Source organism: Eubalaena glacialis, chromosome 15 (genome assembly GCF_028564815.1).
Source record: "Eubalaena glacialis isolate mEubGla1 chromosome 15, mEubGla1.1.hap2.+ XY, whole genome shotgun sequence".
NCBI classification, from domain to species: domain Eukaryota; kingdom Metazoa; phylum Chordata; class Mammalia; order Artiodactyla; family Balaenidae; genus Eubalaena; species Eubalaena glacialis.
The window spans coordinates 64,511,470-64,524,071 of record NC_083730.1 but is presented as its reverse complement, the minus strand read 5'-3'; the positions used below and the strand labels follow the sequence as shown (position 1 = coordinate 64,524,071).

Here is a 12,602-nt window from a genome sequence, read left to right as displayed (position 1 = left end):
ACAGGAGTGACCTCTAAGCCACTGAAAAATATAGAAATACCATGTGTCCATGCCAACAACAAAGAGATAAATAAAGGGGGGGTGGGAGAAGGGAACATAACATCAGTCATGGAGAAGCAAGAACCCCTCTCACTCATTTCTTGGTTCCTTTCCTTCCTACCTGCTGGCGAGCTGGATTTTGTTTGTGTGGAGTTTATCATCGGTCTCCCCGAGTATTTATGCAGTGCTGATGGCATGGCCGGTGTTGCCCCAAGGAGTCACGACTCACGCTGTCCGGCTGTGGGTTCTGTTAGGGATGCTTCTTTATCCCCAGGACGGCCGGAAGTCAAAGTTGTCAGAAGCAGGGCAGGAATGGGGCAAGTTTTACGTGGAGAATTGATTACAGGCCGGACAAAACTAGAACCGATGGTCTTCAGGAGGCGGGGTGCCCTCCCCGGGACAGAGATGGCGGGAACAGTCGTGCAGAATGGACAGGTGCATGACCTGTCTGGGGATGTACAGCATCACACGGGCACACAGAACAATTATTCCCAGGAGATAAAAGGGACCACACAAAGGAGGCGCCGCTTTAACCGCCACTGGGGGATGCTGCCGCATGCAGGTGTGCACAGGTAAGGGCCCTGTCAGTGGGGTCCCCCCCCCCCCCCAGGGCCCGCTCTGCCACTGGCAGGGCATCCTTCGCTTTCACCTCCCGCCCAGCACCACCACTCACACCTGGGAGCTCAGTACAAGCCGGTTTCCCCGCTACCCGCCCGGCGGGCAGTGCGGACCGCGGTCCGGGAGCAGCTGCTGCCCATCCATCGGACTTCCCGCGCCGCAGCGCCACCTGGCGACCGACGCAGGAACGACCGGCCGCGCGCACCTGCCTCGCCTCGAGAGGCCCTGGGTCCCCACAGCCCAGCCCCACCTTCGCTTCCTTCCCGGCTTCTTTTCTCCTTTTCTGTTTGCAATTTCTCACGTGTCAGTCAAAGCTCACAACGCGCCTATTTCAAAATACACAGCCTCCCCTACCCATCCCTTCCCTCCCTCCCCTCTTCCTAAGGCCGCGGTTTTCCATCCCCCCGATGTCCCTGTATTTCTGTGATACTGCTGTTAGGTTATCCTGTTCATCATAAACTATCGGGTTCTGTTGATTTCACATTTACGTTGATAAAACAGTGTTTCAAAGTATATTGACGTCTTAGAAAATTCCACATACCCACCCCTCCATAAATATGTAAATGTTGGTAAGGTCCATATCTAGAAACTTGGAATTAAGACTCTTGATATTGCAAGGCAATTGTACAAGGCAATTAAAATTATAAAAATAGAGGCAAAACTTGACGTTATTCACTATTGAACAGATATTCTGCAGGTTAGGGCATAAGGTGCAGAGTTACATGTGGTTAGGAACAAAAGGCTCCAGCAGACAGAATATTTAAGAAACTACTACAACGCAACAACAGAAAGACAAATAACCCAATTACGAAAGGAACAAAGTATTTGAACAGACATTTCTCCAAGGAATATGTACAAATGGCCAATCAGCACACCCAAAGATGTGCAACATTAGTCATTAGGGAAATGCAAATCCAGAGCACAGGGTATACCATTCCACGCCCACTAAGATGGCTGTAATAAAAAAAGATGGACAATAACAGGTGTTGATGAGAATGTGGAAAAATTGGAAAAATTGGAACCCTCACATGTTGCCAGTGAAAATGTAAAGTGATTCAGCTGCTTTGGAAAACAGTCTGGTAGTTCATCAAAAAGTTAAACAGAGAGTTACCATATGACCAAGCCATTCCACTCCCAGATATGCACCCAAGGGAAATGAGAACATATGTCCAGACAATAACCTGTACACGAACATTCACGGCAGCATTAGTCATAATAGCTAAAAAGTGGAAACACACATTTTAGCTATTATATCTACCAACTGAATGGATAGATAATAAGTAACAGGTGGCAGATCCATACGGTGGACTTTATTTGGCCATAAAAAGGAATGAAGTGCTGGTCCATGTTATATGGGTGAAAACATCCTGTTAAGTGAAAGAAGCCAGACACAGAAGACTACATACTGTGTGACTTTTTATGCAAAACGTCCAGAACAGATAATTCCATAAAGAGACAAAGTGGATCAGTGGTGGTCAGGGGTGGCAGGGGGAGGGGTGACTGCTAAGCGGCAGGGGGCTTCTTTTTGGAAAGATGAAAATGTTCTGGAATGAGGTAATGGTGATGGTTCCACAACCTTGTGAATACGCTAAAAACCTGCTGAGTTGTACAGTTTTTAAAAGGGTGAATTTCATGGTATGTGAATTATATTTCAATTAAGAACAGATGGCAATCTTTCTGGGTTGGAATTAAAATGCACGGCGGGACTTCCACCTTCTCATTTCTGTTTTGTCAACGATAATTTCCCATTTATTTTATGCCAGGTTCTGCCAGGTGGCGTGGAGGTTTAATAGATAAATCAAAGTGGACGTGACTCTCATAGGGTATAGTCTGATCATGGATTTCAGGTAAACTTATGAATGTCCACAGCAGAAGGAAAGGTATTCTAAGGGAGTTACATATAAAATGAGCGGACACTTCCGACAGAGGGGATCAGAAAAGGCTTGGAAAAGGAGGTAACACCCGAGATGACCTTTGAAAATGGGGGAGGGGATTCCAGGGGCAGAGGACCAGGGGAAGCCAAGGAGCCAGCGAGCAGGCAGCACAGATGCTTTGGTGTGGTGGGTCCACGTGCGTGTAGAGGGGAGTGGGCCACGAGAAATGGGGGGAGGGGGACAAAGGGTACAAACTCCCAGTTGTAAAATAAATACATCCTGGGGATGGAGGGTACAGCATGGTGACTACAGTTAACAATACTGTATCGTGTACTTGAAGGTTGCTAAGAAAGTAGATCTTAAAAGTCCTCATCACACACAATTTTTTGGGTGACTATGTGTGGTGACAGATGTTAACTAGATTTATTGTGATCATTTCACAATATAGACAAATACTGAATCATTTCGTTGTACAACTGAAACTAATATAATGTTTTCTGTCAACAGTATCTCGATTAAGAAATACTAAAACAAAGTAACCTCCTAAAAAAAAAGAAAGAAAAGTTTGCCACTTGACCCTGTGGTCTTGGTCTAGAGCCTCGGTCAACCCTACAGTCCCCACCTGCTGGGGTGCAGCGGGGGTGGGAGCGAGGGGACAGGGCGCCTGCCGGGCCAGCGCTTACACTTGCCTGTCACCATCTGACCTTAGCCTGACATCCACGCATTTACTGAAAAACATGCCTTCAGGCATGTGCAGGACACTGGAGACCAGCAGGAAACTCGAAGGATGAGCTCTCTGGCCCCAGGACGTTACTGGCGTCAACGCTAAGCAAACACATGAATGAAAATGTAATTCAAAATGGGCTAAGTTCTGTGAAGGAAAGAGTTGCCCAGGGAAAGAAAAAATGGGCATCAAATAAGGCTTCTCAACAGAGAGAGTAACAACAAAGGCAAGATGTGAAGCTAAGACGAGTTCATGCAGGTGCAAGAAAGGGGACCCGTTCTCCAGGCAGAGGGAGCAGTGGTGGGGGGGGGCAGAAATGGCAGGGACAGAGGGACAGAGGGACAGAGACAGACGGTGTGACGTGCCCTGAAGGGGCGGTTCTCAGTGATATTTCACACACACAGACACACACAGACACACACACAGGCACACACAGACACACACACACACACAGACACGTACACACGCAAAGACACACGCACACAGACATGCAGACACAAACAGACACACACACACAGTCGCACACACGCACACACAGAGACGCACACACACACATGCACAGACATGCACACTCAGACACACCCACACCCACCCCCCCCCCACACACACACATACACACAGAGACATACACACACATGCGCACGCGATGGCAGACACGTGGTCGGGTCCTGAAGGGCCTCGGAACAGCCTGACGTTAGGCGGGGAATCTCGTTCCCTCTCACGTCTCAGGAGAAAACGCTCCATCTCTCCGCATTAGAGGACATGAACCTTCCAGCCCACAAACGTCACATCCTGGGTGTCGTTTCCAAGATTTTAGAAATATGGCTTAAATATTGTATTTGCTGCCAAACACCAAAATATCAGTACAAAGACCAAAGAGCAAATCAAAACTCTGATGCCTGAGATCTCTTCCCTACTAGTGGTTCTGACATTTCTTGTTGCGATTTCATCTGCTCCCTGGTCCACCCCTACCAGTGTTTAAACCTCAGGACTTTCAGTGATGCCTTATGGTTTCTCCCAAGACAGGAGAAATCCCTGTCCCTTACCTGTGGGCTCCCAAGGAAACAATTTGCCTTCGAAATGTCTAAGAGTCTTTAGCTTGCAATAGTGCTTGGGATTATACATCATAAAACTCACTGTCTAAGACAGGAATCAGGAATATTTTCATTTTCTTACAGTGATATAGCAAAAATCTATGTTTCTGTCCATTTCATCACTGTAAGGAAACTGAAGAAATTATGAAGAAATCAATGTCTTTTATCAAAGATTAATGGTGAAATTAAGTTTAGAAATAATTTTAGAAAATATTAAATGCATTTATCTTAAAATGCACCTTTGAGGTTTGGGACAAGAACAGATACCAGTTAGAAACAATGTTAAGCTCTCACTTGAGCTGTCCACCCAGAACTGTTACCAGAGTCTCTTTCCTCTGGGCTCCCGAGACTTGTGAAGTTGGAGCCGCTGGTGAACACACAGAACCAAGACCCGGGACAGACAGAGCCTGGCTGATGCCTCCTCTGCCTCTAACTTAGGCTGTTTGAGCTGCAATTCTATCACAGTTGAAAACAAGTGACTCTGATTTCCCTACACAGTTGGCCCAGTGAATGGCTTCCTATCAGCCTTCTGCCTTTGAGTTTCAGCTTTACAACTTCAGTTTGGGGTCCCGTTTTAGAGAGAAGATAGGGGAGAACAGAACAGAAAAGTAGCAAGGCAGCAGGGGAGCTGTTAACAAAACAGTTTATAGTTCAATGATTTCCAGTGTGGATGTTCCCGTGACGCCTGGCATCACCCAGGAGCTCAGTAAATGGCTAGAGGAGCAGTTAATCTGACCACACACCCCCCTTTCACTCTGACCACATGGCAGAGAGATTAGCTTCACCACCCTTGCCCTCACTCACATACCACGGTCCCACTTCAGCGTCTGGTGTTTAATCTTTGGGATCATTAGAACAGAGATCCTACAAATGGTAAGTAAGGATCTTTGTATTAAACATATTAGATTTAGGTATGGTGCAGCACAGCGGTCCCCAACCTTTTTGGGACCAGGGACCGGTTTCGTGAAAGACAATTTTTCAATGGATGGTCGGGGCGGGGAATGGTTCAGGCGGTAGTGAGAGCGATGGGGAGTGGCAGATGAAGCTTCGCTTGCTAGCCCACCACTCACCTCCTGCTGTGCAGCTCGGTTTGTAACAGGCTGGGACCAGTATGGGTCTGCGGGCCCGGGGTTGGGGACCCCTGGTGTAGCAAGCCATAATTTATTATCTCATTCTATAATTAGAATTGTCCCTCTTTTGAGTTTTGATCTATCCTTTTAAAAACAGCAAACATTTATTAAGCCTCTACTATATGCTAGGCACTATTTTTAAGGGCTTTATCTTTAAAAAAAAAAAAAGTAAAATTTAAATACATTGAAATGCATAGATCTTAAGCATACAGTTTGATAAGTTCTCACATGTTTAAACCTGTGTAATCACCGTCCCACTCAAGATACAGAACATTTCCATGACCCCAGAAAGGTGCTTCACGACTTTTTCCAGAAATCTGACCCCTGAAACTACTGTTCTGATTTCTATCACCACTGACTGGCTTGACCTCTTCTAGAATTCAGTATAAACAGAATCATAAGTAGATACTCTTTTGTACGTATACATAACACTCAAAAATCTCATCCACGTTGGTATGTTATCAATCAGTACTTTTTTTATTGTTGAGTATTTCATTGTATGAATATACACAGTATGCTTATTCATTCTCTTGTTAGTGACAATTTGAGTTGTTCCCAGTTTTCCGCTATCTTGAATAAAGCAGATAGAAGCATTTTGTATAACTTCTTACAATAAAGGCATATTTTCATATTTCTGCTGTAAATTCCTAGGAGTGGTATTGCTGGGTCATAGGATGTGTGTTTAACTTCATAGGAAACTACTCAGTAATTCTGGGAAGTGACTGTACAATTGTCCTTGTGTCACCAACAGAGAGTGAGGGTTTGGCATCTAGATCAGGGCTCAGCAAACTTCGGTTTGCAGCCTGTTTTTGCATAGTCTGTAAGCTAAGACTCCATAAGTGGTTGGGGAAAAAAAATCAAAGGAATAGTATTTCATGATTTAAAAATTTAAAAATTACATGAAATTCAGATGTAAGCATTTATAAATACAGTCTTATTGGAGCACAGCCCCACTCGTGTGCTTATGTGTGGTCTACGGCTGCCTGCATGGCGCAGCAGAGCTGACTAGGTCCCATGGCCTGCCCCTCATAGAGAAAGTCTGCTGACCCTGTTTTATATCCTGGCAGCACTGGAACTGTGGGTCTGTAGGCCACCCTGGTAGGAGTGAACTGCTGTCTGTGTTTTTAATTTGCATTTCCTGATGACCAATCATGCTGGCAGTGTACTGGTTTTTCACGTATTTTCTTTTGTGTACTGTCAGCTCCAAGTCACTTGTCCGTTTTTTTTTTTTTTTTTTTGGCCGCATCTTGTAGCTTGTGGGATCTTAGTTCCCTGACCAGGGATCGAACCAGGGCCCCTGGCAGTGAGAGCTCGGAGTCCTAACCACTGGACCACTGGGGAATTCCCTGTTTGCCTGTTTTAATCGGGCATCTTTTTACATCAGTTTGTAGGATTCCTTTCTTTGTTCTGGAAACAAGTGCTCTGCAGGTGCATGCTCTGGGGATGTTTTCTCCCAGTATGGGTGGGGCCCCGCTGGGGCAAGAAATCCTACGAGGTGGTTTATGATCCCATTTCACAGATGAGGAAAGCAAGTAACTAGATTTTTTTTTTCTTTTTCTGAAGAGGAATATGAATACTTTCCTTTCCCAGCTGAACTGGAATGTTTTTGTCTAAACCCTGGTTATTACTCTCCGGGCCTTCCCTGCCAATCCAAGCTCATTATTGTGCCCAAGCCCAAAAGGGAGCTGTTTCTTCTGAGAAAACACCACCCGCCAGAGGGGGAAGTGGGTCTGAGTATTAAATAAACATCCTCCATTAGGGTGCAGGGAAGTGCATCAGACCAGCTGCGTCTCTGCCCGCCTTTCAGGCCAGACAGCACCGATCGATGGATAGCTGGTGTGCAGGACGCTGTTACATTAAATTAAGAAATGATTCTAAAGTAAAGTACCACGTACTTTAGAGCTTCTGAGAGAGAGAATTACATAACCATCCTTCCTGGCCCAGGAGGGAAGGACGGACAGAAAACGGCCATCTCCCCCTGGGTTTTGCTGCTTCTTTCCAGCGCATGGAATTTCCTTGTACATGAAAAGCTCTAATAGCCAAATAAGAGGGCCCAACCTCACCTTCCAGGGGGACCCCATAAAGGCTGACGGGGCGTCGCGACTAGACTGTGGATGCAGCTGGCGTGGGGCAGGTGCCGGGTTTCGATGGTGGAAAATATGCTGGGCGTTTTGCTGTGCATTTGCTCCAAGTGCAACCTTAATACACCGCTTTCCGACAAACCCCTCAAAATGGAAAAAAGAATCCCTGGTCCCCTTTAAAAACAAATCTATTCTATGAGTGTACTTTGATCTTTCGGTGACCTCCACGCGGCCTCCCTTCCTCCAGGCCCTGCTCTGTCCCGCCAGCGGACTGGGCGTGATGGCGCTGGTGCCCTTGTCTCTGCACTAGGCCACGGGGATGCCTCTCTGCTGAGCCCCCTGGGCAGGAGCTGCTGAAGTCACAGGTGGGTGGCCCGAAACACGGCCCAACATCCTTCTGAACACAGGCCATCCCCACATCAAACGATGGATTAACTCCAACTTACACCCTCCTGGGCTGTGCTTCCTTCTAAGGAGAGGTGTGGGTTCAGGGTCCGTCCACACTGGCCTTGGAGGTCCACGGCCCCACCTGCTCGTTCTCACTGCACCATCCCTTGGGCCACATCTGCTTCCTGAGTCTTGCTCCACTGATTTGAAACGGGGAGCTTTTTGTCTGCAGGATGCTGGTGATAGTTTATACAACAGAGTGATATAGAAGCTGTGGCTGCATCTTCTCCCCGGGCTGTAAGGACGTTTTGTGCATGTGAGTTTGGAAAAGCCAAGGCACAGCCAGAGCATCTGGAATTTCTCCTGACTTTAAAAGCCATGGGACTACAGGAGGCTGGGGCAGGACAAGGCAGCAAACTGAAAGGGAGGTGTCCTGGGGGTCCATGCAGCTCAAGTCCACTGCACGACTCAAGAAAAGAGACATTTATCTGAAAAAAAGTGATCAAAATCTCCCAGTGGAGAACATTCTGTTTTTCTGTGACTGTACCAAGTACTTCCTCTTAGAGACACAGACAGAGGTCAAGCCAGTGTTCTGGTTTCTACCAACAGCCAAGTACAACAGAAAGGCAGCAAGTGTCCCACAGAGACTGCTTCCATCTCGAAAGATGTATTCCTGGCAGAGAAAGACCAAACACACAGGAAAACAACAGGAAATAATAGAAGGAAGCAAAAAACATGAATCCTAACCACAGTTGGCCATTTTTAATTTGAATAATTATCTGGAAAAAAGGATAATATCAAATGAATACTTTTCCAATCAGAATGTAGTGAACAAGAATTTACGTCATAGTCAACAAAAGAGGCGGAAAAACAATCAATGGCATCTACTGTCATGACTGTGTCATGACCCTATGAGCTCAGCGGCAGAAAGATTCACTTGAAGGATGGGGAACCTGGCTTCGCTTGCCGTGTGTTCAGACAGATTACATATTTTGATCCCACATCCAGTCTTGTCAACTGCGTTTTGCTGGTGTTGACCTGGGGCCACTGCCCCTCCAGCCCAGTGCTCGGCCTGCGGAAATGTCCCTTTAGCTTGGGAGAGATCCGACCGAGGTGAGACTTGGTGGCCTGTGGGCCACAGCAGGCACACAAATTGTGTTTTATTAATTTGAGCCAATGGCTAAAAATAAGGAGGTTTCAGATGAAAATGAGCATTTCCCTCTTATTCTGGAAATTCAAGACCCGGCAACACTGGGCCTGCATTCTCACCAGGTGACAGTGGGATGAAGCTAGGATGCACTGTCCCTGTTAGACTGACACCTGGTCTGGACTAAATGTCACCTTGACAGGACAGTTTGTGTTGCACTCTTGCTGTCACTCGTGGGAAGATCCAGGACACTTTCCCCCCAAAGTGTGAGTCACCTGACTATGCAACACGTCAGATATGATGCTGACATACAAGGCTGAGACAGTGTCTTTAAAGGGACAATCTCTCAACATGTTATAAGAAACTGCTCACCGTTCAAGTCTTAAGATCACCACCCAGGACCCTTTCACAGAATCGTTAAGTTTAAAATTTTTTCTATATATTGAGCATCTTCTGCTTCACATATCCTTTTAAACACTTCTGTCCGGCTGCACAATCACATTAAAACAACATTACATTGCCAGAACTGTAGACCTTATTTTTCTCTTATTTCTTGAGACGACAATTCTCTCCTTTTAGTTATTTTAATTTGGTGCATTAAAAGAAATTTGGCTGGAGTAATTTCTGATTTCTTTCCAGAAAAATGTGTGGTTGGGGATGTACTTTGAGCACTTGTATGTCTGGAACTTTGTTTTCCCCTCACACTCACACAAACACCCACACACACACACACACACAGTGGTTTAACGAGGTACCAGGTTCTAGGATCACCATTCTGTATTTTCAGATCCCTGGAAACATTGTTCTGCCCTGTTCCAGAAGTTAGCACTGTAGATAACTCTGCTTCTGATGTGTCCTCTTCCCTTTTCAGGTAATCTGATCACTTCTATATTTTTTGTTCTTTGTTACTCCAAAAAAAGTCCCTTAATGTTAGAATTCAGATATTTCACCGGATACAGCAGCTAGGTTTGTGTTGTTTTATTCATTCTTGCAATGGTGAGCCCTTTCAAAACCGAAGACTTAGTTGTTTTCGAGATCTTAAAGAAAAGTCTCACTCATTTATAAGCAGGGATCTTCCTCCATCATGGGCCGGGTTCTTTCTTTGTGCCCAGGAGGGCACAAAACTCAACAATTATTCTTCCTTATAGGTCACAAAATTGGGGTCAGAAGCCCACGTCTTGCTTTTTTTCCCCCCTAAACTTTAAAAGCCACAAGTAGCATGAGGAACACAGGCTTTGAGAGCACAGAGAACGTCTCCGAGTTGTTCACGGGAAAGACTGTTCCGCTTGCTGAGAAATGCCAGCAAACGACGCGGTCTGTACCTTCAAGCACCGGTGGTGGTGTGCCCATTTTCTTGTGTGCAGGTGGTACAGCGAATGCTTCTGAAGAAGGAGCAAACATTACGACGGCACCAGGCTCGAACCTACTCAGTGAGACAGAAGGACCGTATCCTGGCTGTGGAAGTTATTTCTCCAAAGGGGACAAGCCACACCCACCGATGTAAAGGCCTCGTGCACTTGCTTTCACTCGCGCCCTTAGAACAAAGGCCGCCGCTGAGGAGGTGAGAGGCACGAGGCCCACTCCGCGGCTGCAAGCCCTGGGGATGAACCGAGTGGGGACGAAATTCCCGGGCAGGCTCCTTAACCGGTAACAAGTGAGCCACGGGCCCGGATGACACGGTGTGGAAAAGAGCAGAGTCACCGGGCAGAGCGTTCGCGGCCCAGTCACTCAAGTGGACGCTGTCGGGTAAGAACCATTCTAGACCCGAGACCGAACCCGCGGGGCCCGCGTACGCCCAGAGGCCTGTTCCCAGCCCAGGGTGCGCCCAGCTCCGCGCCCCGCCCCACGCCGCCCGCGCCCCGCCCCCCGCGCCTCCCGTCCCGCGCGTCCCGCCCCGCGCCCGGTTTCCCGCGGCCCCCGTGCGCCCCCCGCACCCACCGAGCAGCAGCAGCCGGTGAGTCCGCCGCAGGTCGCGCTTCTGCTCGCGGAGCCGGCGGTCGATGCTCTTGCTGACCCGCCTGGCCTCGCGCTCCTCCGCGCGCTGCTGGTCCGCGCGCCGCCGCCTTTCTTTCTGCGCGGGGGTCCGCGCCGCGCCTGCCCCCGCCGGGGTCCGGACCGGGGTCGGGACCGGGGTCAGGTCCGGGTCCGGGGTCTGGTCTGGGCCGGACCGCGCCCCCTCCAAGGGCGGCTCCGGGTCCCCGAAGAGCAGCGGCCGGAGGCTGTGGCACAGCCCCATGTGGGCGCGGGGCGCGGGGCTCACGCCGGGGCCCCAGCCGAGGGGCGGGAGGGGGCTGCACGCGGACCCGGCGCGGCGCTGCAGCCTGCAGGCTGGGGGGCACGGATGAGGCGGGCCCCCGGCCCCTCACCGCCCCCGAGGGCCATTCCGCGTTTTCCGCCGGTGCAGGGGGCGGTGACTGCCTCGGCAGTAGATCACCTGACAACGCGGACCTCGGGCCGGATGGGCAGCCCCGAGCCCGGCCCGGCCCCCTTACCGTACATACCGCCGGCTGGCGCGTCCTCCGGTTACCGTAAGTACCGCCCCTCGTCTCAGTTCCCGTTACCGTAAAGACTGCTGCCCGAGCCCGGTGCGCAGCTGCGGACAGTGCCGCTGAGGCCGTTTCGGTGCCGCCGCCGCCCGGCGCTGCCATTGCAGCTCTTAAAACACCTCCGTGGCTGTGATCTTGGACAGTGGTCAATAGGAACGGAGGGCCAGGTAAAGGGGTGGGATGCTAGCTTTGAGATCTTGAATTCCCGGAGCACCTGCGGCGCTCTCTTCACCTTGCGGCGCTGTTTCCTGCTCATCTTACACACGTGCACCCACCTCCGCACACTCTTGACCCCTACTTTAAACTATTATACCTTCCATCTCGACAAAGTTTCCAAATCAGGAGGTCCAAGACATAATTTTCAGCAATTTCTACACTTAGTAAAAAATTAAAAACAAGTGCCAATTGTCACATACTGTTTATATTTGCTAAAAGGAGAATACGGAATTGCACACTGCGTCCTATTTTTTAATCTGCAATATAGCCCAGGGAGGAGCGGGCCGCTTCCAGACCCTGTGCCCTCTATCCACACCTCCAGTCCACCAGAGATTCCTTGGTTTTCTCCTTAATTCTCACATAATGTCCATCATCTTATAGGTCTTTTGCAACACATGAAAATTTCGACATAGCTTTTAAGAAACCTGCTGTAACACGTGTTCCTTGATTTCGAGCAAAATGACATGGGATGTTGTAACTGATAGGTAAATATATCTAATAAAAATCCCGTTAATAGAGCAAATTGGGCCGTTTAATGCAACACAGCAGTGGGCATTTGGAGTAAACTTTATACTTGATTAATTTTTTAAATAAAAAAATAGAGATCTACAATTCACATTTATTTTAGGGCCCTGTTAATAACAAATGCCATGTAATACTTTTCACCTAATATTATGCCAAAATTTTTGCCAAAATTATACTATACTTTTAGATCTTTTAAGTAGAACAAAGGATGACTATAGAAA

At 48.2% G+C, this 12,602-nt stretch overlaps 1 protein-coding gene across 2 annotated transcripts in view; it reads right to left on the bottom strand.

The window, feature by feature from the left end:
* The window catches only part of GNAL (G protein subunit alpha L), a 90,920-nt gene extending 79,436 nt beyond the window's left edge, over positions 1-11,484 (bottom strand). Inside the window, exon 1 of one of the 2 annotated variants that reach the window (XM_061170356.1) lies at positions 11,033-11,484. In XM_061170356.1, coding sequence (XP_061026339.1) covers positions 11,033-11,330 — 298 coding nt within the window. In that variant the 5' untranslated portion in view covers positions 11,331-11,484. The remainder of the gene's footprint in view (positions 1-11,032) is intronic. The other variant, XM_061170357.1, reaches the window with a different exon arrangement.
* Between the last annotated feature and the right edge of the window lie 1,118 nt (positions 11,485-12,602).